We start from the raw sequence: 26,914 nt of genomic DNA on the forward strand, positions 1-26,914 counted from the left end.
TGCGTTTAACCTTCATGCAGTGGCAGTAAAACATGAAATAAAGTAGCCGCCTTTGTTTAAAAATAAATGAAGTACCCCAGAAAACAGACCGAGAATTGTAAAAAGATATAGATACATATATTAATGAAGTCAATTATCAAAAGATTTGCACTGCAAAACTGAGGAGCACAGTACACAATAAAGCAAAAACAAAAACAAAATATTGCAACGCACACACTAAGGAAACTTTGGATTGAGAAGAGAAAAGAGTCATAACAGAAACAGATAAAAAGAGAAGGATTGAATAGTCATGGCCTTACCTCTGGATATTTCAATTTGAGCGTTTTGTGCATTTCCCGAAAGCGACTGTATCTCCTAAAAACTGTCCATGTTTCATCCAGGACTGTGATCTATAAAAGAAAGAAAATACAACTGATTTGGCCGAAACAAAAAAAGTTGGAAGCATCCCGTATTACACAGGTGTGCGTTTGGATTCTGCATGAATGTTTCTTTTCAGATCTGAATCTACAATACTTTCGGAACAGGCATGACATTTTCAGCCCAGGGACAGCAATCTGGGAGGATTTTAGTAACCCCTGTTTTCTTTCCTTACTAAGTTATGTGACATTCATCTGACATGTCAACAAGTTCAGACACCCGCTTGACATCCCTCCTCTAGTTCTAATCCATGTTTTAGAAAAGCTTTTAGCCCTGGTGGAAGAAAAACACAAAAGAGCCATAGAGAGCAAGAAATAACAATGACGTATTTAGTTAATAATATTAAAACCTCCCTAGGAATGAGAAGATGTGAAAACACAATGGGGAAAGCTTGCTTCTTTGAGTAACTAAGGGTTACCTGTTCCATAATAAACACACAATCCTATAAGATGAAAGTATCACCTATATGCCCTAATGAAATGTTACCATTTATATTTAAAAGCTATGTCCACCTTATCACTGTTGCCATAGAGTTTAACACCTCTCAATCTTTAATAGTTGTGGAAATATTTACTCTCTACAAGGCCAAGTAACATATTAGAATTAAAGACAAAAATGAACTGACAGAATGCATGATGACATAACTGTAATACTTGAATCTGTTATTACATCATCATCATAAGCAGAAGTGGCAGTCTTTATCGATCCACTGCTGAATGAAGGCCTCCCCCAGATATTTCCCCTCATTTCCATGTTCAGCATCTATTTTCTAGGTCATGCCATTACTTCATCTTCCCAATTTTTATGTGGTCTCCTTCCAAGTTTCTTTTCACCTCTTGGGATCCGTTCTATAACTTACGTTGTCCATCTTTTGTCAATTCATTTTGCAAAGTGTCCAGTCCCTTGTCATATTAACACTTTCAATGATGCCACACACTTTTGTTTGTTCTCTGATCAATTTCTTTGTTTTTTTGTCTTTTCTTGTTATTCCACGTATACATTTTCCCATGATTCCTTGTGTTGTTTGCAGTTGCTGTATCATTTTTGCATTTAGTGACCAGGTTGAGTGAACACTGGTAGTATGTATTGATCAAATTGACCAAAGACTTTCTTTCAATACAGTGCCCTTCTAAATGTACTGCATCCCATTTTCACTTTTCATTTGATTTCAAGTACATACACACCTATATATATACACCGCACCGATCAGCCATAACATTATGGCAACAGGGTCATGGGCGGCCAAGGCTCATTGATACACGTGGGGAGCGAAGGCTGGCCCATGTGGTCCGATCCAACAGACGAGCTACTGTAGCTCAAATTGCTGAAAAAGTGAATGCTGGTTCTGATAGAAAGGTGTCAGAACACACAGTGCAGCGCAGTTTGTTGCGTATGGGGCTGCGTAGCCGCAGACCAGTCAGGGTGCCCATGCTGACCCCTGTCCACTGCCGAAAGCACCTACAATGGGCACGTGAGCATCAGAACTGGACCATGGAGCAATGGAAGAAGGTGGCCTGGTCTTATGAATCACAAGTTCAAGGTGTTGGCTTGGCCTCCAAATTCCCCAGATCTCAATCCAATCGAGCATCTGTGGGATGTGCTGGACAAACAAGTCCGATCCATGGAGGCCCCACCTCACAACTTACAGGATCTGCTGCTAACGTCTTGGTGCCAGATACCACAGCACACCTTCAGAGGTTTAGTGGAGTCCATGCTTCGACGGGTCAGGGCTGTTTTGGCGGCAAAAGGGGGACCTACACAATATTAGGCAGGTGGTCATAATGTTATGGCTAATCGGTGGATATATATATATATGTGTGTGTGTGTGTGTGTGTGTGTGTGTGTGTAATAATAGCAGTATCTGCAATCTTAAGCAAATTTACATGTTTGAAGACTACTTTATTCACTAACTCCAGATGACAGAATTTGAAGATGATGCAACTAATACTAATTAAATGTTAAAAACAAGTACTGCCGATAAAGAAACCCTTCTTAGAGTAGAGCTATTTTTTCCATGTTAAAAAACTCATTTCTCAAAAGCAAAGTATCTGCTGGCATTCATGTGCTGTTCTCTAACCTATAGTCTTTTGATAAGTGAAACCTGATTGCACAATTCAACCAGTAATTTGCTGTGCTGAATAGCACCACTCATTCAAGATGGGAAATGTGTTTGAAGACCTGCCTGGGCACTTCAATGCTGAATACGCGGGTTATTTAGATGTGCAAATTACTCCGCAAAAAAAAAAAGATAATTTTCACTCCTGCTTGGTCATTTTGGGTAATAAGAAATCAATAAAAAATAAAATAAATAAACAGTCCATAAAGATTGTCATTTACAAATGAGACCAGAAATAAGACTAAATCGAGATTAATACTCACCTTTACTTCAAACTCATAGTGCTCATCTTTACCCTGGCCGCGCAGCACATAGCGAGGGATGCCAATTTTAACCGGGTCCTTCAGGCTGTCTGGATTGGCTCCCAGAGGACGAGAAACAAGTCGCTGCCAAAGTAAGTACCAGAAAGGAAGAGCGAAGGGTAAAGAGGATCAGTAATACGTATAATAATGCACAACACGTTGACAGTTTCAGATCTGATGCAAAACATGTGCCCAGGGAGATAAAGAGCAAGTTTTTCCACATACAATTAGTCCCATTGATTTCTATAGGTGAAATCTCACATACATAGGGAATACTGAATTCCTTAAATACAAGCACAGTGTTAAAAATATGCCCATACAGGTTATTATTCATACTAATCTTGTTTTGCCCTTTGTCTCTACAGTAGGAAGATGACAGATTTTCAGTTAAGTGCTGGCATATTCCACGCCAGTGTATTCTGAACCGGGGTGCCAGTCATATGAAATCTAGTTGGCAGGACTGGAAAAACACACATGCAACACTGTGATTCCTTACATATTCTGAGCCACTTAAACACTGCAGTTGCAAGTACTCTCGAGCGACCCACATAACACACGAGTATCCATGCATAAACGCCAGCAGTATTGTGAAACTGGCGGCTGAATTGAAAAAGAGTACTTATTCGACGGTTATGAAACAGCGGGTATAGAGAACACATGTATATTTTAAATACACCACCATCCTAAAGACTATTTGCATATAAATGTATAGACAGTTTTCAGACAGCCCCTCAGCCGTTTCCTTTTTTCATGTGCTTGTTCTGTGTCTGTGTCTGACATATGTAGATGTGTGATTTGCATTTATATTCTCGTTGAACTGAAGCTTTTATTACCAAAATATTCCAAACCCAACAATGTATAAAAATAACAGCAGCAGAAAGACACCGAACCAGCAAAGCTTCAAAAATGAAAAGGGCCAGAGTGAAAGTCCAGATAAAGAAGATCTTTATTTAAATTTCTTTACATAAACACGACATGATCTCTGATTACTTAATGCCACGTCTAAGTGCATTAACACAAGTGAAGTCAATTTATTCATCAGAGCATATCATTTTCATACATTTCTATTCACTGCAATGAAATGGCTCACCATTACCACTCCTTTTATACTTAAACTCTAGAAGTTCAGGTATAAAAAATTATTAACAGCCTTTATCCTGAGGATACAATAAGGAGTAGCACAGTAAGGAAACCGCACATTTGGATTTGAAATTCAATATGAAGAAATGCGCAACATTCAGCCACCAAATCAATGCTGAATTCTTAAGAAAATAAGATAGCTCCTTGGGTCCTAAATTGCTTGAATAGTGAGTAGTAAAATGATTTGTAGACTCCTATTGTAACAACGCAGGCTTTTGAACATCTGTCCAGAAAGATGTAGTAATTTCCTTTTAATGTATCAATATAAGTCCATAGAAATACACCAATTTACGAACTCACAAATTACAATACAACACCTCATGTACAGAGATTACCAATTAGACCTGAAACTAATCCATTATATAAGGTTACAAAAGCATAAATCACTTGTATCCTGTGCCCTTAACTGTATTTATGAATGTGGGCCAATGGCGAACTTTGACACACCTGCCAACAATAAATTACAAACTGATGACTTGATGGCTGGTGTGCACAACAGAAATGAGAAGGTCTGCGATTTGCGATGGGTGGATGAGTAAACCAAACCAGTTTTAATTATAATAAAATAATAATACTCATACAATAAATGTTAGATTGTGTATAAATAAACTAAAACATTTTGGGCTGTAGGCAAGTTAATACTAAAATAAGTGATCTGCATAACTGTGTCACATATATTATATTGTTATACTCAAATAATTAAACCCAGAAGAGCTCTATTTTCATTCACATCAGTCAACACACACAAAAGGAAGAGGTTTATATGCAAACAAACACAACACACTGAAATTAAAATAAGTAGCATTTGATCTATTACATTTAATTAACATTCCTTCCACTTTAATGTACCATTTTTTCTGCATAAATAAAGAAAAAGAAAACCAATAACATAAAGCAAAACAAAAGCAGGTGTGCTTTATATTTCTCAGTATTCTGAAATGCTAACCAAACAACCAGTGATGATTCACATACTCTACTTAGCTCATTTTGTTGAAAGATTAAAAGCACTATGCATTATATTATGCTATGCAGCTATATTAGTAATGTATATGTAAATATTATAAAACACTGGCCATTTAATGTTCTGCTGTTTAATCATGTTTTCTGAAGTTTTTCATCCAAGTCATTTGTAACCTACTTCTAAAGTGTATAATCTTTCCCTAAAAAAAAAAAAAAAAAGAAGATGTTTTAATTCTCTGTGGCAGCAAACATAAAATGCATATGCTATAATTGGAAAGGGTGGTGATTTAGTTTAAATAGCAATTTGTATGTACATCTTTCAAATTGGCACAAATGTGTATCCATCAGTTACAAAGCATGGGGAAAAAGGTGTGGCAGTGCAAAAAATGATATTCCTCTTTGGATTCAAATGAAACGTGTTTAAAAATGGCCAAACATAAAATAAAAACAAAATGGCCATAACAATACTTTGTAGCAGACGGTCTCATCCCATAATTAGTTTGATTGTTAAAAACCTAATTCATGCTATACTGAAAGGCAGTAATAAAACAGGCAATTGCAGGAGTGTGGGTACACATGTGAAATGGAGAGTTGCAAAATTGTTTGTGGTATTAATTGGAAAACTATACAAAGTGCTTTCAGTTTTTGAGGATAGGATCTACTCAATTAAATATTAATTCAATCAATCTTTTTTTTGGGGGGAGGGGGGTAATCCAGAAGTTCAACAGCTTAACCATTGACTAGATAAAATTGCATGATATGTATTTATTTTTCTTATTACTGACAATTATATATATATATATATTAAAAAAATGATGGTACGTCAACTTCAATCCCTGCAGGATTCATTATTTTCTTCTCTGGCCTCCCACTGCTTACAAATTTTACCAAACAGCACAATTGCCGTCAAGGTAAAAATTCCAATCGGACATCAGTTTACATTTATTGTCAGCTGTGAGATCTGCAATGGGTGTAATTAGTCACAAAGCAGTGTCTGTCAATTTGAATGAGAATGGGGAAAAATAAGCAACGTGGGAAACATTCTGTTCTTCTTTCTCCCCACTGTTATTATTTCCAGAGCTTTTAAAAATGTCTGCAAACGTCATTCTCAATGGCAGTACAGGGAACAACAGCATGTAGACGATCTTTAAACCTTTATCTTACAAAACAGGTGCTAAGAATGATTTTTCAGCTATGCACACTGGTATAAAAAGAAATGTATTCTTTAAATGCCTTTTTTTTCCTTTTCTCTCATGCTTACAGCTGTGTTTTTCCAAGATATACAATACCCACAAGAAAACAAGCAATGAATCCGTGTTTAATAACGTGCTGGAATAAAACCAGAGTGAATTTCTAGAGATGTAATCTTTAAATAAGCAAATACACTTGGCTCCTAAATGCTGTCGTATATTTCTTATTCAATAACAAACAAACCCAAAAATCCCTTACAATGTTATGAGGTTCAGAAATTCACTTCTACATTTCATATCAGTTTACGTATTTATTTGATTTGGCGGTAGTAATTATTTCACTAGACATTTTATCATGCGCTGGACAAGTTATGAATCAGAAAAGCCGCCTCTTCTGTGGTGCCAAAAGTTAATTTCCAGACTTCGGAGTGCAGGGGTACATTTCCACCGTGCTGAGATGGGATGACCTCCATTCGGTTTCTATCTTGACCTTTGTGTTGCGGTGGCTGTGATCGACTCTCCGCACTCTTCACAAACACCAGCTCCAGCTTCGTGGAGTTCTCCTTGTCGGCAACCAGAACACACCTGAGGTCCGAACGGCTGCGCAGCACAATCTTATCGAACTGGGCTCTTTTCGGCACCATGACGATAGAGTCTGGGAGGGGAAAGAACACGCTGTCTTCTTGCACAAGCCCGACCTGCGTGTCGGTGAGGACAAACTGAGTGAAGGATGTGCTGTGCGTGTGGGATGTCACCTCTGCCACCACAGTCGTGTACAGAAGCAGGTTGACATCCCCCAGAGAGGGTTTGTCTTTCACCATATTGCCGTGAAGCACATAAACTAGGTCGGCGAGGATCTTCTTGAATTTGCAGGTGACAAGAAGGCCCCCAGGCAGGAGGAGGTCCGGAGCGTCAGACCTCCAGTCCAGGGAGAGCTGCATCAGGTCTGCTTGTAGAAGGGGGTGGCTTTTATAGTTGGCCGATTTGCAGGATACAACTCTTAACAGAGTCCGACATAGTTCTTGGGACAAGTGCTTGTTGAAAGTACAGATGGTCAATATGCTGTTTTCCGTAGGCCCGAGAAGTCTAACATTTTGGCCAGCAAAACCGATGTGGATTTCCTTAATCAGCTCCAGAGAGAGCTCGTGGAATATTGCCAAAAAGTGGCCGTTGTTATTCTGCAAGCTGGAATTGGATGTGACTGCATACAGGACCGAGCCATAGAGCAGCACAACGCCAGGCTGCGGGACAGGCTGCTCACAATTAGCCACTGCCACCCAATATATGCCATGGAGTGGCTTATAAGGTAGTGGTAAAACACAGCCCAGGCAGGTTAACAACTTTTGCACAGGGAGAGTTTGCAGCCTAAGGAGGTCCCCAGGATATTGTACTAGCCTTTGGCAGAACACTTGAAGATTTTCACTTTTATACGCTGTCACAGAACTCACTGGTGATCCAAGACACCCTGTGATACTCTCTGATGGTAATATATTAGCAGGCTTACTGATCTCATACAGATGAATTCTGGGCGAGTCGGAGAAACATGCATTTGTCTGCCTGATATCTGGTTTTAAAGTCACTTCAAGACGTATCCGCTGTACAAACGGCAGCTCTTTTATTGCCGAATACATTTGCTCGTACCAGCTGCTGCGGCTCTGGAAGTCTCCCTCTCTAACCTGCTTAATAACTTTCTGAGTGTTTTGCAGATGACGGCTAGCGTCTTTGTACATGCAAGAGAGCTTGCTAACAAAATACCCAAGGCCATAGTTCTGCTCCGTTTCGAGATCTGGAGAAACAATTTCGGTCTGCGAAAAGCTCCTCTGCCCTCTCCCAGACTCATTCTCAAAGGAGACGCAGGAGATCACAGAGTGGCCAAATTGGCCCTCAACAGGGATTTCAATTGATGGGCTGTGCTCCTGTGCAGGGCTTTCAGAGTCTATTCTGGCCTCAGGGAGACCCAGGCTATCAGCGTTTCCTTGCTCAATCTCTACATTAGCAAGATGTTGGTTGGTCAAATCGTCTAACAAGGTCCCTCCAGGTTCAGACTCTGAGCAACAATGCCTTAAGTCAGCTAGGACATCTGTACTCTTGTTAGTTTGTATTATATGTGCATGACACAGATTGCTGCTATTTCCATCACTCCCTACGAAGACGGATGTGTATTTCCACAGCTGAACTTTTGCCGCGTCCCAATCATAGTTATTCTGATGTGGCTTCAGTCCCCCTCGCAATTCCACTGGTATTTCATCACCGGTTGATTTATGAGGTGACAAATCCCATTCTTTCGCAGTCTGTTTTGTCACAGTTTTCTTCTCCTCGGCAATGTGACCCTTTTCCATGTCATTATCATAGCCCCAATCACACGGCCAGCATGGCTCATTAAGACAACGTATCCCCTCCTGTTCTTCAGATCCTGGTCTTTTTTCAGAGTCCCTGAGAAAAGCAGTAACCGCTCCAGGTAGAGATGGGAAGCTAGGCCATGGCGTGGGGATGGGGTTTGTCTGTGTGAAAAGAGGGTTCTTTGGCTTAAGCTCAATGATAAGATTTCCAGTTAAATGCTTGCGTTATTAATCTATTGATGATTGTTTTATGTTGCAGATTTTTCCATTTTTTTGAAGTATAGAACAAGGTAGAAGAAGAAGACAGTTATTTTAATAGAGGAAGATTAAGTTTTTCATTTTTAGATCCTCTGAAGAATCCATACAGTATCCATTTTTCTTGGCTCTGCTCGTTTTGACAGCCTTCAAATATACACTCCTTGAAAATGCTATTGATCATAATGCATTAGCTAATCCATCTCTGTGTTTCCACTTCATAATATTGTACATTTTGTCACTTTTTTATTGGAAACATTTGCTGAATCGTTCCATAAATGTGGTTTGTAACCTTTAGATCCATTTCACTGATGCATTTCATTTTAGTCTCTTTGTGAATTTATTAGCTAAGATTTCTCATGTTGTGGAAAGGGTACACTTTGTTCCTAGCTACTTTCTCAGTGTGTACGAATCCATGAATTTATCCATGTACCTGCAGATGTATTGAACCAAATGACTAACTACATTAAGAGTGGACTTACACAAAAATAGATATACCTGAATCAAAAAATAAAATAAAAAAAAGAATAAAAAGCCGATGTTTAATGTATTCTGGTGCATCACTATGTCTGAGCGACACCTGCTGGCAGCAGTCCTGACTCAACAAAACCCCATGATAATAATATACTGCAAAATCACAGCCAGGGAGGTTTACTTTCCTGCCTCCTCTTCATTTCCTTTCACGAAGTTAGCCTACAAACACTTATACGGAGCTCAACTGAGCTCAACTAGCTTCTAATATAGGGGATCTGTAAGGATGTAAGGGTTTAAAAATGTTACGTCACTGCATTGTCAAAGAAAAAAACAGCAGCCTCTACAAAAAAAATGGGATACTGCTACGGAAAGAGGAAACAAAAAGGCCAACACCATCCCGATCAACTCAAGCACACCAACGTGGAGAAAAGCAGAGGATGAACAGCAAGCAAAGATTGTGTTGTGGGTCCTTTAATTTTGCTAAGATAATTCACTATACAAGTTATTGGATTGTGAAATTATTCTTGATTGGCAAACGCATGTAATTAGGTCGTATTTGGTCCCAATCACCCGCACACCCATCCCATCCCCCCAGCAAAATCTTAAAATAATTCGTGCCTACCTCGTATTTTAGTTTACGTGGATCAGCCCCGTTGTGTGGCAGCTCGTCTTCCTGTAAAGTAATAGAGAATATGTTTTGTATATATGTATTTTAATATATAAAAAAGCTGGTAAGGGAGAGCATGAAGTGTAGATAATCGAGAAGCTGATTATTAAAAATGCATGCATCTGGGTCCTGCGTGAATCCACCCACCAGTACAGGCCTGCAGTTTGAGTGCAGGTTCGGCTCTGCAGTCTGCAGATGGCTGGTTTGAATCTGCGCAATGTCATTAGCTCTCATTTCAAGGAATTTAATGCCTCGGCAAGCACTGAAAAAGCACCTTATAGGCTTGTGTAACATATCAAACACATTTTACACGACTGCCAACATCTGTAACATTACTTCACAAAGACGAAAGGCAAGTGTTGCCAGTATTATGCAACCGGTTCTGTGCTTGCCTGAGTGGGGGGCACATTTGAGAACGATTGATCCATTTACATAACACGCTCTCAGAGACGCGCTGCATGTGCAGAGTGTTTGGTAGATGCTATATACTTACCTCATCTGTTAATTTAAGAGAGCTACCATCAGTATTAGACTTCTCTTCCTCCTGCAGAAGAGGAGAAGGACTTCATTTACATACTTTTATTGACTTATTATTTTTCAACATCCCCAGAGAGGTGACTGCTAATGATAGATATGATCAAAAAAAGTATTTGATCCCCTGCTGATTTTGTACGTTTGCCCACTGACAAAGAAATGATCAGTCTATAATTTTAATGGTAGGTGTATTTTAACAGTGAGAGACAGAATAACAACAAAATAATCCAGAAAAACGCATTTCAAAAAAGTTATAAATTGATTTGCATGTTAATGAGGGAAATAAGTATTTGATCCCCTATCAATCAGCAAGATTTCTGGCTCCCAGGTGTACAGGTAACGAGCTGAGATTAGGAGCACTCTCTTAAAGGAGAGACACCTGTCCACAGAAGCAATCAATCAATCAGATTCCAAACTCTCCACCATGGCCAAGACCAAAGAGCTGTCCAAGGATGTCAGGGACAAGATTGTAGACCTACACAAGGCTGGAATGGGCTACAAGACCATCGCCCAGCAGCTTGGTGAGAAGGTGACAACAGTTGGTGCGATTATTCGCAAATGGAAGAAACACAAAATAACTGTCAGTCTCCCTCGGTCTGGGGCTCCATGCAAGATCTCACCTCGTGGAGTTTCAATGATCATGAGAACGGTGAGGAATCAGCCCAGAACTACACGGGAGGATCTTGTTAATGATCTCAAGGCAGCTGGGACCATAGTCACCAAGAAAACAATTGGTAACACACTACGCCGTGAAGGACTGAAATCCTGCAGCGCCTGCAAGGTCCCCCTGCTCAAGAAAGCACATGTACAGGCCCGTCTGAAGTTTGCCAATGAACATCTGAATGATTCAGAGGAGAACTGGGTGAAAGTGTTGTGGTCAGATGAGACCAAAATCGAGCTCCTTGGCATCAACTCAACTTGCCGTATTTGGAGGAGGAGGAATGACCCCAAGAACACCATCCCCACCGTCAAACATGGAGGTGGAAACATTATGCTTTGGGGGTGTTTTTCTGCTAAGGGGACAGGACAACTGCACCACATCAAAGGGACGATGGACGGGGCCATGTACTGTCAAATCTTGGGTGAGAACCTCCTTCCCTCAGCCAGGGCATTGAAAATGGGTCATGGATGGGTATTCCAGCATGACAATGACCCAAAACACACAGCCAAGGCAACAAAGGAGTGGCTCAAGAAGAAGCACATTAAGGTCCTGGAGTGGCCTAGCCAGTCTCCAGACCTTAATCCCATAGAAAATCTGTGGAGGGAGCTGAAGGTTCAAGTTGCCAAACGTCAGCCTCGAAACCTTAATGACTTGGAGAGGATCTGCAAAGAAGGAGTGGGACAAAATCCCTCCTGAGATGTGTGCAAACCTGGTGGCCAACTACAAGAAACGTCTGACCTCTGTGATTGCCAACAAGGGTTTTGCCACCAAGTACTAAGTCGAAGGGGTCAAATACTTATTTCCCTCATTAACATGCAAATCAATGTATAACTTTTTTGAAAAGCGTTTTTCTGGATTTTGTTGTTGTTATTCTGTCTCTCACTGTTAAAATACACCGACCATTAAAATTATAGACTGATCATTTCTTTGTCAGTGGGCAAACATACAAAATCAGCAGGGGATCAAATACTTTTTTCCCTCACTGTATCTGTCAAGTACTTATATCGCTCTGCTTCCTGAACCTTACAAGGTGTCATTGCCTGCCTAATAAACTGCTGTCTTCATTCGGGAACACTCCCGTTGGGAAGAATTTAAGTTGCCTGTTGCAAAGAACAAGGACAACAGTCTGCATTTCTTTACACAGAATTGTTTCTTAGCATGTTCCCCACAAACATCAGCCTTACTAATGTACTGTAACTTTCATCCACCTCCCAGTCGAGACCAACACAAACACAGGGCCCATCCTAACTCTATCTAGCTTATATCACCATCTAAGGTTTTAGTGCCACTGTGAATTAAAAATATACATAATAGTGACACAATCATACACTTTTCATTCTTCTATAGAGCTCTGGTTCTCATGCTTTATGTTTCCATAGGACGGTCTTCTATGTATTTAAGGTACACAATAAGCCACCGAAGTAAAAGGATCAAATAGAATTTCTTCAGGGCTTTGAAATACTCAGCTCTGGTTATTTGTTTTGAAGTATCCAGCGTATGAATGTTTACTGGAGGAAATCCTGCTTGGAGTGGACAGCGTGACACAGTGGAATGTTTTTGTGTCTCTATTCCCCGTAACTAAAATCCTTTTCTCCAGCTGTCACTGAATGTGTTCTAAACATTTTGATCAGATCCCAACTGGTTCCCACGAGCTCTGTGTTGCAGCCCCTTCTGTGAGGACTGTGAGGACGTGGGAGGATGTCTCATCTCTCCAGGAATATATTTACCTTCAAGGCTTCTGCTGACAGTGAAAGCTCGATGTTACTGTCGCCATTCGTCTGATTCAACTTCTGTAGCCTCCTTTGTACTTCTTCTTCAATGTACGCATTGATCCTGTTTCATTACAAAAGATCAACTCATTAAGCTTGCTGAAAGGGAAAAAAATTATACTTCTCATTTTTATTATAATGAAAGCATTTAATATCAAGGATATTTACAAGGAGGCAAACTAGAGCAAAGCAATTATGTTTATATTCAGCTGCAGTCTTTTGTATTGAATAGAAATTTTAATTATTTTGCGTCGTATGGGGCTGCCGACTTCAAACTGTTTATGGACAAAATAAGATGATACCGTTAATGCATTTCTTAACCATTTATTTGATTTGATGAGCAAATGTCTGAAGGAGAATAAAGCCATTCAACTAGCTGTGAAATTAAATGGAGTTTGCCCATGTGGATTTGTATAGAAGATTATATTGGAAACCCAGGGACACAGAAGGAGACAAAGACCAAGAGAACATCATCCTGGCTTATGTAACTTATATCGTATATCGTATTGTAAAGCATATCGCCCTCAAAAATGATAGTTATAGCCATCATCCACCTAATCAGTCAATTAACAAACACAATTTTATTTTGTTTTCAATTGAACAACCATGTGAATGGCTGAACTGTACATCAACAATATAAAGTCACCTACCGGTCGTCCACAACTGGCATCAGGCTTGGCAGGGGTTGTTTAGGACTCACAGGTGAGCTGCTATGACTCGGTTTATCGTCACTTCCTGTGTACAGGTTCCTCAGAGCGCCATCGTTCTCACAGATCTTCTCTTTGAGCTGCTGAATTTCACGCTCGAGTCTAGGTATCAGGAAAGAAAGAATCACATTATTGCTCATTTTAAATCTTACTACATTTCTGATCCGGGACATTAATGGCCTTCTGTGATAGCTGATATTGCACAGTGTGTAAAACCGGTAACAAATTATCCTAATTTACAAAAGACATGCCATGGTTTCTTTATATAGTAAGAATATATATATATCTGCAACATTGGTAACTTCAAAAATAAAGACTAAAACTCCTAAAGTGCTATCTATTGAAGTTCTTAGTCCAGTTCTGATCACTGCCTGCAAGGACAAACAGAAGGTTCCTGATCACACAATATGAGGTGTATTCCAAATAATTTCATATGTAGCTAATTAATTAAACCCCACATGAAATATGTTTGTCATTCTTGTATCTTTGCTAAATGATAGCCTCGAGTGAGCCCAGTTTTTCTTCTGTTGCAGAATGCTATTAATGGAACAATGCTGGAGGAATGATTGTGCCTGCATATTTGTCTCTGGTATAAAAGGAATTTTAATTTGAGTTTATTGTAATGAAAATTAATCAATCATGATGGTGGAAATACGAGCATCACACGCATATTGAAAGCCTGCCTGGGAAGTAAATGATGCTTTCACATGTCTGTAACAGGCTACAATCTGATCTTAAAAAAGCAGTCCAGTGTGAAGGATGTGAAATTACCTTCAACTGTGTAACAGCCAGTGAAAATGCATTCACATTTTTAAAGTCTAATACCCTTTTAACACCTTGACATTAGAAGTGTTTTGGCTTTAAGTCATCCTGGTAGTGATAGTGGGCGAGTTCACAGGAGAAATTAACCGTAAATTTCTCTTAAAGTGACAAAGAATCAGAAGTTCCCTGTCTTTCTGATTAACACTAATGACTTGAGTTAAATAAGGTTATGAACAGATGCACAGATGTTATTTAAAAACTAGAAGGCAATTTCACTTCATATGGTCAGTAAACTCCAGACACACCTGACTCTGTCCTGCTCCAGAGCTTTGTGCTCGGCTTCCAGGCTGGCCTGTAGCCCTACTTGATCCTCACTGTGATTCAGCGAAGCCAACTTCCGTTTCTGCTCCTCGATCTCCAGCTCGATGGTGGACTGGCGCTGCAAGGCCGAGTGCCTACGCTCCAGCTTAGCCACAGCCTGCTCCAGAGCCTCCCTCTGCTGCTTCTCCTTGGACTGCAGGATCTCCTTCTCTTTCCTGCGCACCTTCTCCTCCTGGCGGGCCACGTTGGCCGTGAACTCGTACGTCTCCTGGAGCTGCTGCAGTTGGTCGGCGCTGGCGCAGTAGAGGGCCAGCTGCTCTGCCTTCTCTTCAATCTCCTTCTCTATCTGGTACAAGGTGTTGTCCAGCCCGGGCAGACCCTTCTCCACAATCTCGGTGGACCTATGTTTCTCCTCTGTGATGGTGGGGAGGTGGTTCTCGGTGAGACAGTGCAGCTGGCGCTCTTTGTACTGCAGGCGCTGCTCCGCTTGCTTAATCCGCTCTTTCTCCTGGACCACATTGGCCGCATCTAGAGACCCTTTCTCCTGCGTCTCCCTCAGCAGCTCCTGGTGTTCCTCATGGCTTTGGAGGAGGTGAGCCAGAGCCTTGCGCTCGCTCAATATATCCTTCTCCAGGTGCTCTTTTTGCTGAAACAGTCCCGTCTCCAAGTGCTGAAGCTGCTCCAGCTGTTTCACCTTGAAGCTCATGTATCTCTGCTTGGCGTCCCTCACATCGTCGTGCTCCTCATCTCCATCAGGCCGGGCCTCTTTCGCCTTGAGGAGGACCCCTCTTATCTCCTCCAGGACCCTCTTCTCCCCCTCTACCCTCTGCACGTCGTCGATCTTCAGCAGGCTGATCATCTCCTGCTTCTCCCGCAGCTGCTCTTCCAGCCGGAACACCAAGCTCAGCTGGTCTCGCTCCTGCTCCTCCAGACGCCTCTTCTCCAGCTCCAGCTTGACTGCCTGCTCGTCCCTCTCCCTCTTCAGCTTATCCAGCTCCCGGAAGATCTCCATCTTCTCTGCCCTCTCCTTCTGGTGGATCTCCTGCAGCCTCTCCTGCTCCTTCTGCACCCGGCTGTGGATCTCCTCTTCCTGCTTCTTCTTTTGCAGCTCCATCTCCTGTTGCTCCCGCAGCCGCTCCTCCTCGAAGCGCTCCTTCTCGGCCAGCAGGTCCTTCAGCCGGCTCTCGATGTCCTGGCTCCGTCTCTTGAGGCTCTCCTCCTGTTTCCGGATCCGGAGCTGCACCTGCTCGGACTCCTTGCGCTGGGACTCCACCTCCTGCTGCATGCGTTCCAGCTCCGCTTTCTCGCATTTCTGCTTCTCCTCCATCTCTTTGATCAGTTTCCTGCAATTAATGGACCAAGGGTGATTATTAAACTTTACAAGTTGAATGTAGGCAGGGGATTTTCTTGCATTAAGTTTTACGTTAGTACTAGTATACTCCCTTTCTGAAAGGACATAAAAATACTTTAATGAGAGTAATTGTATTGCTTATTGTACTAATTGGAACTAATTGAAAAGCATGTGCTGTAGGCCTATTAAAATATTGACCAGTAGATGAATACACGAATGAATGGAGCAGAAGTAAATAAATGCTCTCTATACTTGAAATTATACGGCACTGTAACTGGAGATTAATAAAAAAAACACTTTAAATAGTACAGTATTGTATTTTGTAGCAGGATTTAACATTTTAACGATACCTACTGGGAATTTCAACATTATAAATTGATCAGTCACATTTTGCTTAAGCTGATGTAGTGTATCTGCAAAGTCTTATAATAAAATAAATACAAGTTCTCCCAAGAAACAGACTTTTATTCATACCTTTTATTTTCCAACTTCTCCAGTTCCTCTCGTTGTTGTCTTTCAAATTCCAACCTAGAGATGGTACATGGAAGTAGGTTATTGTTAATTGGTTTAGTTCTAGCTAACAAAACATGTGTGACTGAAAATACCACAATGTGGTCATGGAATATGATTGCTCAAGCCCACAAACGTGAAGGTGAATTTAAAAAAAGCTGCTTTTACAATGTTATGAGCGTCTCTTTAGTTATTACAATTACAGCCATTTTCGCAAAACAAGCCGCTAAATAAGCCAAATGAAGTGACATGGAGATGGGAGCCAATGTAATCCAACATTACAGTTTCAGGTACTAGTCAACCAAGATAAATGCATCTCTTAAGCTAGGTTAGCTGCATGCAGTCAAAGCAATCAATATAGAAACACTAGGTTTGTCTACCTTAGACAGATTGGTCCCTTTACAGTGAAGAGACTGCCAGGAGGTTCAAGGAAAGCAAAGACATCCATTAAAACAAGTCATGGGTCAAATATTAATCAAAGAGCATGCTGCAAAATGTGCATGCAGACAGCCTTTTCTTACAGCGATTGCAAAGGTACAGATAACAAATTGGGGGAAATGATATGGTGGAAAGAACCAAAAAGCTGTCAGAAAAGACTGTAGTTAATGCAAATTTTAACATGCCAAATAGCACAATGTTTTTTTAAACATCTAATATACTATATATGGTACACACACACAGGCACACCTTAAGAGAACCATAAATTACTGCTTTCAACCACTACCCTTTTCTCTATATTAAAATAAAGAGTTACATAAATGTCACAAGCTAAACCTCAGTCAAATGCTAAATAATATGAAATACCTCAGGGTGGCACACGATAATCTATTTCCACAACCCTTGACATAATAATGAAACCTCCAATGCGGGGTTTTAATTTCTTCCTTTCATACCTTTTGCTGAGCTATGATTGATCCATGATGTCATTAAGATTAAGCACCTCGGCTGTTGTCTGAGGTTCAGAGAGGAAGATTTTACAAACATACATCAGGTCCTTTGTTTGTGGTCCTCTCGTTCCTTGAAAGCCAGGCTTCACATGTTTTCTGGACAATGGTTATATTCAGAGGGCATTATTGATTTTTCTTTTTTCAAATTTATTTAATAACCTTTTTTTCTGAAAAGTAACTTCTATCCGATAGTATTTTAGGAAAGAAAATCCAATCGAAGTGCAATGGACTCAGTCTTATCATCAGAACATGGTCCGCATTTTAAAGCGGGCCTGTACAATACAACAAACAGCAGTCTTCAACATCGAAACATCTGGAAAAAGGACAATAAACCAGATGTGCACAAGGGAAATCTTGTACTGCAAGATCTGTACAATTACAATACCTTATTGCTTGTGTAATGATCATTAGCATATCAAGAATGATTTTAAACTATAATACTACAAAGATGATGTCTTGATATGCAACTTATCTTTCAACACATTTAAATCAGAGTCATGCAATAATATAACAACTTTCCATCTTAAGGAGGGTTTAAGAAATAGTGATGTCAGTGATAGATTTAATTCCTTAGATTTCAAATAGGCATTTTTGCAGGCTGTGATTTTATATTCATTTGGTCCTTCAAGTCCTTTTCGCTTTAAAACCAACTGAAACAGGCGATTCATTTACAAACTAGTAGCTTTTGCACTTGTATTTATAAATGAACTAGCTCGATCAAATTCGAAAATCAATAGAACTAGTCTCTCGACATTTGTTCTTTCCTGATAGCTCCATAAGACTAGGTATTACAATAACACTAAAGCAAATTCATCCTGCACAGTGACTATAGCTCGGCACGACTACTGTGTCAAGCCGCACCGATGTGAATCAAAGCTTTCTCAGGAAGAGCCAGTGGACTCTCGTATCCGGAGAGCATGCTCGGAGAGACTTGTCTATCATACCTACGGGCTCACATACCACCTGGTGCTGGGAATACTTAGCAGGCAGCTAACACCAGCCATCATCTCTTATAGCTCAGGAAGTGTGAATTATTCTGCAAATTGCAGTTTCTTTGCCATTTACTAAAAGCAAGGAAGGAGGAAGGAAAAACTATTAATCCAAAGACTACTGCTTCTGATTATGTCATACATAGACAGACAGATAGACAGGCAGATGGAGAAATCAATATGCTTTTATTATTTTAATGAACTATTGTATATCATGTTTACGGATGGAATCCAAAAAGTACAAAGAATAAACTCCATTCAACATGGGTACCATTGATTTTACATGGATTCATGAACTTGTGGGATACAAGTAGTGCATAACTAATAATAGCTGATCATTAAAAAGAGGGTTTCTGATGTAAAGGTACATTTTCAGGAGAGTGTGTTGAATTTTAACCCTTTATAAATCCCAGTCTTTGTGGTGGTTTGATTTACAGAAGAGATGAGATTTGTTTTTTGAGACTACTTATTGGTTTCCTTTAGGTAAATAAATGTTAAACTCACTGACACCCTTTCATTCAGTAAAACTAAAGAGCATGTTCAAGGCCATTACACCGGCTCATCCTTGTATAAATGTTAAGCCTCACAGAGCCAGAGCTGCAATTAACTGGCACTATGAAAGGTAACGTAGCTGAAGATCTGGACTACAGATGGTGCTATGAAATCAGAAGAAAATAATAATAATGGAAATACTGATGGCAAGAGCTAAAATAAATCCATTTTGAATCACCTGAAAAAAAACTTCAGCAATATTTATTCGATCCAAAGTCATTGTTCTTTCCTCAAACTGCTTAATTTCATAAGAAGATTAAAACCGACAAAGAACATTTTCAAAGCTCTGCGTATGTGCCATAATAGTTTAGCTAGGATCTTCAAAGACAGGGCATAATGCAGTAAGCAGGACTGCGATTTAGACTTGAGAAGATATTCTCTGCCTCATGAAGTTTCTTATTTTAAGATCACAAATGTCAAAAGCATAGTTTAATAGACAATACAATGTAAATAGTTTTATTGAAAACTCCCCCGTCTAACATTGCACACACTGCAACAAAGTCGTTTAGGAAGAAACTTTAACTGAACCGCAGACAGTAGACTATTTGATGGAAAAAGAAAAAAAAAAGTACAGTCACTGATTCAGAAAATGACCAAAAGGCACCGATACGGCTTGGGAGAATATTTCATGCCTCCGATCTCATCGGTATACAAAGCTTGTCTTTTAATTCCAAGGTTTCCAAGGTTACTTCAGTACTGAAACCAGTCATATTCCTTTTCATCTTCCTAGGTCTGAGACTGAACATCTCTCAAGCTCATGCTCTTTGGCCCATTACACTGGCTACAGGCATTATACAAGGAGAGAACGAACTGAATTAATATAATTGGAGTAGGGTACTACTGAGGTCACACTGCAAGAAGGGAGAAGAGGAGGAAAAAAAAATCACAGCGCATAAAGTGATGCGTAACTGTGGTCAAGACCAGCAGCTGATGTGATGAACACAAGGAAAGATTCAGCTTGGACTAAATCCATTAATCTCTAATGAGATGAATTGCTGCTCTCTAACAGCTAACAGGTGAAGCATGGGATAGCACATTTGGAATAATATAAAAAGCTATACAGCATTATACATGAATAAATTAAATATACTCATCCAGCTTACAAATAAAATGAAGTCAACTTGAGCATCAAGTGAAGTATGAAGCTACCATTTCACCAAAACAAGTGAGTGAGAAAAAAACATTTTTGTGTGTGTTTTTTTACATATTACAGAATGTTTCTCCTGCTTGGTTTATATTGTAAACGTAAATTCTTTACCCATCAGGTTGAAAATGAAATCAAAATAAATGTTGACATTTTTTATATTTAGTGTCCCAGACATCGAATTTCTATCTGTCCCTGTGAAATACTAAAAAGCGAAAGTTGGTTTGCCAATTCACGTAGCCGGCCAGAACCGCGACTCCAAACGTGATTCCTTGGTCAGGGTTTATCCAGCTGCATTACACAATGCCTGGAACGCACAACTAACCTCAGCAAGATCTATCAAATTGTGTTAAAAAAAAAAGGGTCTGTAGTAATGGATCCTGCCCTCAGTCAATCACTAAACTTGTTGGGAAAGGGAAAAAAAAATGGCAAATCCAACTTGTGAAGTGCAGTGGGGTGGAAGCTCCAAGTTATCTGTAGCCCACCAGAGATAAATTGCTTTATGAGAGCAGACCAGCTCTTTACCTGCTGTTTCATTCAATATTACAGACTGCTTAAGTGACATAAATCCTGAGTGGGTTCTGCCGCATTTATTACTTTTGTATTTTTGGGAAAATGTAATCGGTTCAAGTTTCGCAAAAATCGTGTTGAGCAGCAAAATGTGTGCTTGTTGGGAGATTTCCTGAAATGTTAACTGAAAGTTATCTGATCTCCTCATGACCTCCACTGAGATGTCTGCTGTAAGTTATTCGGCTCAACGGAACACAAAATTCTCATAAAAGTCAACCGACAGTAGTTTGAAGCAGATGTTTGATAAAGTTAAGAAGCTACAAAACTGTATAGAAAAAGCTTTTGTTCTATATGCCTCTATGAGCTTTAGGAGGCTGACATGTTTTCAGGTCCATGATGACCTTAAAGAAAATGCAAGAGCTGCTTATGTAAGCGTGGAATCTAGCATACCTGTTCATGCATATCATTGAGTCGTTTATCACCTCCTCCCAAAGCTCAGTTTGAGAAAGAATAGCTCACCTCTGTTTTCAGAATAAAAGCTTGATGATCTATCTGTGCTATTGAAAAGCGGTGAGAAATTTAAGCGCCACGCCTGACTAGGGGTGCTTGTTTTGCTTGTTTAGAAAAATATAAAGAGCTAAAAGTTTAGATCTTCTTGTTTCCATGTGACGCAACCAGGTAGTGCATCCTCTGAATATTTTCTATCTGCTCTCTCTTTTCTCTAACATATCAATATGCAACTTATCCCTGACCTGATTTAGTGACTGCTCAAAGTAAGGAAACCAAAAATAATTTAACGCGTCTTGCAACCACTGCAGAGAAAGACGTGCGCAGTCAATGCAAGAAACAGTAAGCGCCACCTTGTAACCCGAAAGGATTTCTCTGCCCCTTCAAAGCATGAACTCAAGCAGAAAAGAGCCAAATTCCTTCCGGGGGGGCAAAACCTTTCGGGATGAGTAAACACTCTGACCCTCTGAAATATTAACACATTATGACGGGAGGAAGGGGAGAAACATATGTTCTTCTTTTAATGAAACCTTAATCGACTGGCACCTTCTGCTTACTGCATCCTCCGAGAACTGCGACACATTTTCAACAGCCACGTGGGTGTAAAAATGAAAGCCTCAGGGGAATCGTTTTCTTGTGCTCGAGGTAATTCTAACACCCCGGAGAGGAAAATCAAGGCTTGGCAAGAAGACGGGAGTAGCATTCAAGACATATTTTTACAAGTTTCCAAGGTAAACCATCCGCCATCATTTCTGCTCTGTGAATTAATGAACTAATGACTGAGACCTCACTGGAATTCCATGAGAGGAAAAGTATGATAAAAGTGAAAAACCATAAGCTTCTGACTAAATCAGTTTGAAAAAGTCTAAATCAATAAGAAACTTTGCTTTATTAGTTTATAAAGAACCTAATTAAGATAAGGATAAGGAACTTTAAAATATATAATTATATCATCATTATCATCGTAATTCACATTTAAAAAATAAAAATAAAGTCTTATGCAAATTTGAGTGAAATGTATGTATCTATTTACAATATTTTTGGTAGCAGGGTAAACCAGCTCCCCTTGAATCCGGAGAGAGCTCACATATATGAATGTGCATGCGGATTGTGCTTAGTTAGACCTGCAGACTGGAGCGTGTCAGAAATAACTTTTCCGTTGAGGATTGAGGACAGTTTGTTTTCACAGTCACAGACAAACTGCTGAATACACTCCCCGTTACCTCTTACAAATCACCTTGCGATTTTTATAACACACTCAGCACTTCCTCGCAGTGTGTGCCATGTGTGACTGCGGATTCAAAATTAAAAAAAACAAGTGTGAGGTAACAGTTATCCACACACCCAAAGCACTAAATACAGCAACGTGCCATGTGTCATCTCTGCAGTTTACTGTTGAGCTGCATCGAAGGATATTTAACAGTCAAACTAAAGCATCAGGTGAACAAGAAAGAGACATTTGACCATGGTCTCATCTACTTTGTACTGACAACTGTAAGGGAAAGGGAGTTTTTGTGTTATATATAGATATATAAATATATTTATTTATTTGGACAGATGCATACGGTGATATGAATTTCAAATTTCAATCTATTATTTCCCAAGAGTTTGAATAGAGGAAAACTGAAATAGTTTAGGCACATAAAGTCTGCATTTGTAAACTCAATGTGACAACGTGACAATTCTCTCCACAAAGACATAGAAGGAAGATTGCTGTGCGGCAATCTGTTTTTTGAATCCACAAGGGCGCAAATAATTACATTTTTTCCCCCTCTCCCCCCTCCCCAATTCCTTTGTAATTCATGATGGTTACTTTTATCTTTTCTTTTCTTCATTCTTTTTTTTTTTTTTTTTTTTTTAACCCACATCTGGTTGCTATTTCCAGAGCTGCTAGGAGAGTGTTTCAAAATGTACTTTATGCTTTAAAGATCAAGATAATAGAGTTGGGGAGCTTTCGAGAGGATTTTAAAGAATACTTAATACTCGCAAGATCAGAAAGAAATTCCCAGGATTTACAAGAGATTCTTAATGTTAAATAGATTTAAGGGATTTACTGTTAAATTCTGAAACTGCAGCTTCTGTCCTAATTATATGGCACAATGGTTAAATGGTCTAGTCTTAAACTGCCTGGTATTATTATAATCATCATCATTTTGTTGTTCTAAATAGGGTCCTAACAATCCGAATGCTTAATTATTTACAAAATCGAGACACAAAAAAAACACAATTTAGCAAAGTTACTTAATAATGGGTGTAGCAGGGTGAAGGGGGGGGGCAGCTAAAAATAAACATCTGTCAAAGCTTTCACAGACCGTCGCTGAGAACATGCAGACAAAAAAAAAACAGGTTTTCTGTAACATTGGACTTTACTTACCCAGGATTGTAGAGCATGACAGCAGACAGATTTTCACATGACTTTGAAAGGTCTGTCATTGACAAACTGAAGGAGGAAAGCAGTCCACTCTGAAAAATCAAGCAGGGATCACAATTCAAATCAACAGGATGCTATTTATAGATTTTATTACTATCTATTTATTTTTGAATGACATATTTAGAATAAGAAATAATATACATTAATGCAAGCGACTTAAAAGATTGCCTAATTGTATCCTAATGTATCAATGCTAAGTGGTTGCTTTTTTAACTCTGGGTAATGTCACATTTTCTCAAATTAACATCTCAAAATTTGCCTCAGCTGAGAGGAGGAGCATTTAATCCTTTAATGCTCTTAAGAGACAACCTTCCTCCAGTAATACCATTCCCTATAATGATGCAAACGGCAGACAAACAAGAAATAAACAGAAATGCAGAATACAAACTAGTACAGGTGTCTTAAGGGTGCACTGAAAATTCACCACCGCCAAACAACATTGGGTAATATGCGACAATAGAAGACTTCTCATGACTGAAAAGAGAGTTACAGCTGTAAATGTGCAGGGTATGAATCACTAATGCCACTGCCATTGGGAAGCAATATGCTCATTTAAACAAAGGACTAACTTCCAAAACCAGAACTGCCTAAGGTTGTTTTGAACTTGGACAAGCCTTGGCATCGAATGCACCTTTCTCCCAAGAATAGAACAAAAACAATGTACTCTGTTATGTGCAAATATTTAAATGCCATCAAAGCAAACAGCATCTGGTGGGATAAGTATGAAATATAGAATAAGAGGCACAGATTAAAGCTTAAAGGCACTACCACTCTTCCCGGTTCTGAAAGCGAAATGTGCGGCAATGTAATTATGTTTATTTACCTATCTGAGAGAACAAACACCTTCCCTTTCAGACAAGATTCAAGCTAATAAACAAGCATGGCAATTGAAAACTCTCTCCTTGGAGAAGATATCCTGGTTATATTTTTCTTTTGACCTGACATCTGGAATGCACTTAATCGCCAGCAAGAAAAAAACTCTGGGAAATATTTTTTAATGGTTTATAGTATTATTTTGTACCAGGACAAAACAAAAAGATAAGAAATGAAAAGCGGAATAAGGACTAACCCTGACCTTAAGAGCCCAAGCACTGAACAGGCTTTTCAAATGCATGTACTTTCACAACCTAGGTATACATTTACATTTTGTATTACCTTCCTCTTTTCCCTGAGTTTAGCTGCTTCTTTGGGATGATTAAATCGAAACATATTAGTTCTCCCAAGCAGGATGACGGCACCTTGAAGAATACAAAAGCACAGTTGTTAGAAATGGAGGGGAAAAAAATATATCTGGATTACCTTCTTGGTCATTTCCAATTTAGTGTCAAGTCTGTTTATTGAAGGGTGCATGTATATTTACTGCCAACAATTGCTATAGAAGTACAATATTTCTACACCCAGCATGCACATTTGAGTTTAAACCTCTGCACTAGTGAATTAAAGAAATGCAAATTCTGTTAATATACATTCACTTGAAAAAAAAAAGCATGCAAGTTATGGTTACATTACATAAACCTATAATAAAAGTGAATTTTGCATGTCTTTGATTAAACACCCTATGAATGCAATCAAATGAATTAGAGTCATGATCTTTGGTAGGTAAAGCAAATTAAATGAGGGATCGTATTTATTTACCTTACAGATCACACACACATAGAAGATAAAGGTTAGGAAACAAAGCAAACAATCTACAGTACTAATAGTGTGTGGGGGGAGGGGATATTAAGGAATCTCTCCTGTATTGGTGATATTAACATTCATATTTGCCTACTCCTGGCATTTTCAAAGCATATGTACACAGTGTCCAATAACCATCAAGAGTGGCCCTGGTCAATCTGACAAGTAAACCTGATTTAAGAATTCATATAATGCTGAGAAATTCTTTGCTTTGTGACTCAGACCCAGATTTGAGCTGTGTTGTCAGTCATTTCACATTTCATAACCAGGTGTTACATTCATTTTAACAAGTCTGTCATTGCACTTCATGAATACTAAAATTACACCTTGCAAATTCAGCTGTTTATTGTCCCAGAGGTAAAAACTTAACTCATGGATAAAAAGCTTGTCAAAAAAAAAAAAAAAAAAAAAAAAAAAAAAAAAAGTAAACATTAGAAAAGGCTTTTGTGACATTTTTTGTATTTGTTTTTTGTTTGCTTTGTTAATTTTTATTAGAAAACACTGGCCGGTAACTTACATTAAAAAGGTTGAGGAATTATTACAAGCAGTGTAGGAGGATATTGTGAGAGAATGCTTAATGGTGTGGGGTGATTGAGTTTAAATAAAATTGAAGGGACACATATGATAAATGGGAGGTCACAAATTACCTTCCCATTTGTATTAAGAGACAATTTAGGATATGGACAATGTTTAATGAAAAATATGTATATACAAATTAGAGAATGAGGGAGGAAAACACTTGATTTTGTAAATAGAAAATTATATTATTTACTTTTATGTAACAGAGCTTAGAGTTGAATCTTTTACATTGCAAAGTTCAGGTGACTATGAGAGTTCAGATGCACTTTCAAATAACTTTTTAAAAACTAAATCATAAAGTGCAAGGATACATAATCCATTGAAAATATATACCAGTTCCCCTTAGTCATTTTAAGCTGAAAAAAGGTTAATTTAATGAATGATCTTAACTCTGTTTAAACAGTGAGTTGCAAAATTGTGTTCAGACCCTCTCAAAGATTATTTCCATTTTGTTCCTTTGATGTTTACAATCATGACACTTTGAAGTAGGAAATATTTTATTATATATGCAACCTACTTGCTACATTCAAAATCAAAAACAAAAAGAAACATGTAAACAGAGAATTAATATGAGATAGAAATGGAAGAGTCATGATTGCTAAGTATGTAAACCCTTTGGTGTGCCAAACAAATTAATTCAGGTGGACAAAATTATCTTAACAAGTTACACAATTAGTTGAATGGTCTCTGTCTGTGTGCAATAATAGTGTTTTTTATTAATTCAGAATAAAACACCCGTCTCTGTGAGGATCTTTGGTCAGGAAGTGAATTTCAAGCAATTACTCAACCATGAAGACAAATCAACTTTCAAAACAAGTCAGGGATAAAGTAACTGAAAAACACAGGTCAGAAGAAGGGTACAAAAAAATATCAGTCTCTGAATATCCCTGTGAGCACAGTGTACTCAATCATCAAGACATGGAAGGTGCATTGTACCACCCAGACACTGCCAGACCATTTTTCCAAACTGAGCAGCCGGGCAAGGAGGACACTGGTGAGGGATGCCACTGTGAGACCAACAACAACTTTAAAGAGCTGCAGAGTTCACTGGCTGACATGCAAATGTGCATCAGTCAACAATATCCAGAACACTTCACAAAACT

The 26,914-nt window shown here is 39.1% G+C and overlaps 1 protein-coding gene across 7 annotated transcripts in view; it reads right to left on the reverse strand.

The window, feature by feature from the left end:
- Positions 1-26,914, reverse strand: part of kif16ba (kinesin family member 16Ba) — a 101,869-nt gene that overhangs the window by 34,534 nt on the left and 40,421 nt on the right. Inside the window, exons 16-26 of one of the 7 annotated variants that reach the window (XM_066697201.1) lie at positions 24,711-24,793; positions 23,499-23,587; positions 16,856-16,888; positions 16,440-16,493; positions 14,599-15,957; positions 13,475-13,633; positions 12,783-12,888; positions 10,354-10,404; positions 9,816-9,866; positions 2,797-2,919; positions 300-389 (exon numbers count right to left, since the gene is read on the reverse strand). In XM_066697201.1, the coding sequence (XP_066553298.1) occupies positions 300-389; positions 2,797-2,919; positions 9,816-9,866; positions 10,354-10,404; positions 12,783-12,888; positions 13,475-13,633; positions 14,599-15,957; positions 16,440-16,493; positions 16,856-16,888; positions 23,499-23,587; positions 24,711-24,793 (2,198 nt within the window). Of the gene's footprint in view, positions 1-299; positions 390-2,796; positions 2,920-3,763; positions 8,627-9,815; positions 9,867-10,353; positions 10,405-12,782; positions 12,889-13,474; positions 13,634-14,598; positions 15,958-16,439; positions 16,494-16,855; positions 16,889-23,498; positions 23,588-24,710; positions 24,794-26,914 lie in introns of those variants that run through there. The other 6 variants (XM_066697202.1, XM_066697197.1, XM_066697203.1 and 3 more) reach the window with 6 other exon arrangements.

This window comes from Amia ocellicauda, chromosome 23, assembly GCF_036373705.1.
Source record: "Amia ocellicauda isolate fAmiCal2 chromosome 23, fAmiCal2.hap1, whole genome shotgun sequence".
Lineage (NCBI taxonomy): Eukaryota > Metazoa > Chordata > Actinopteri > Amiiformes > Amiidae > Amia > Amia ocellicauda.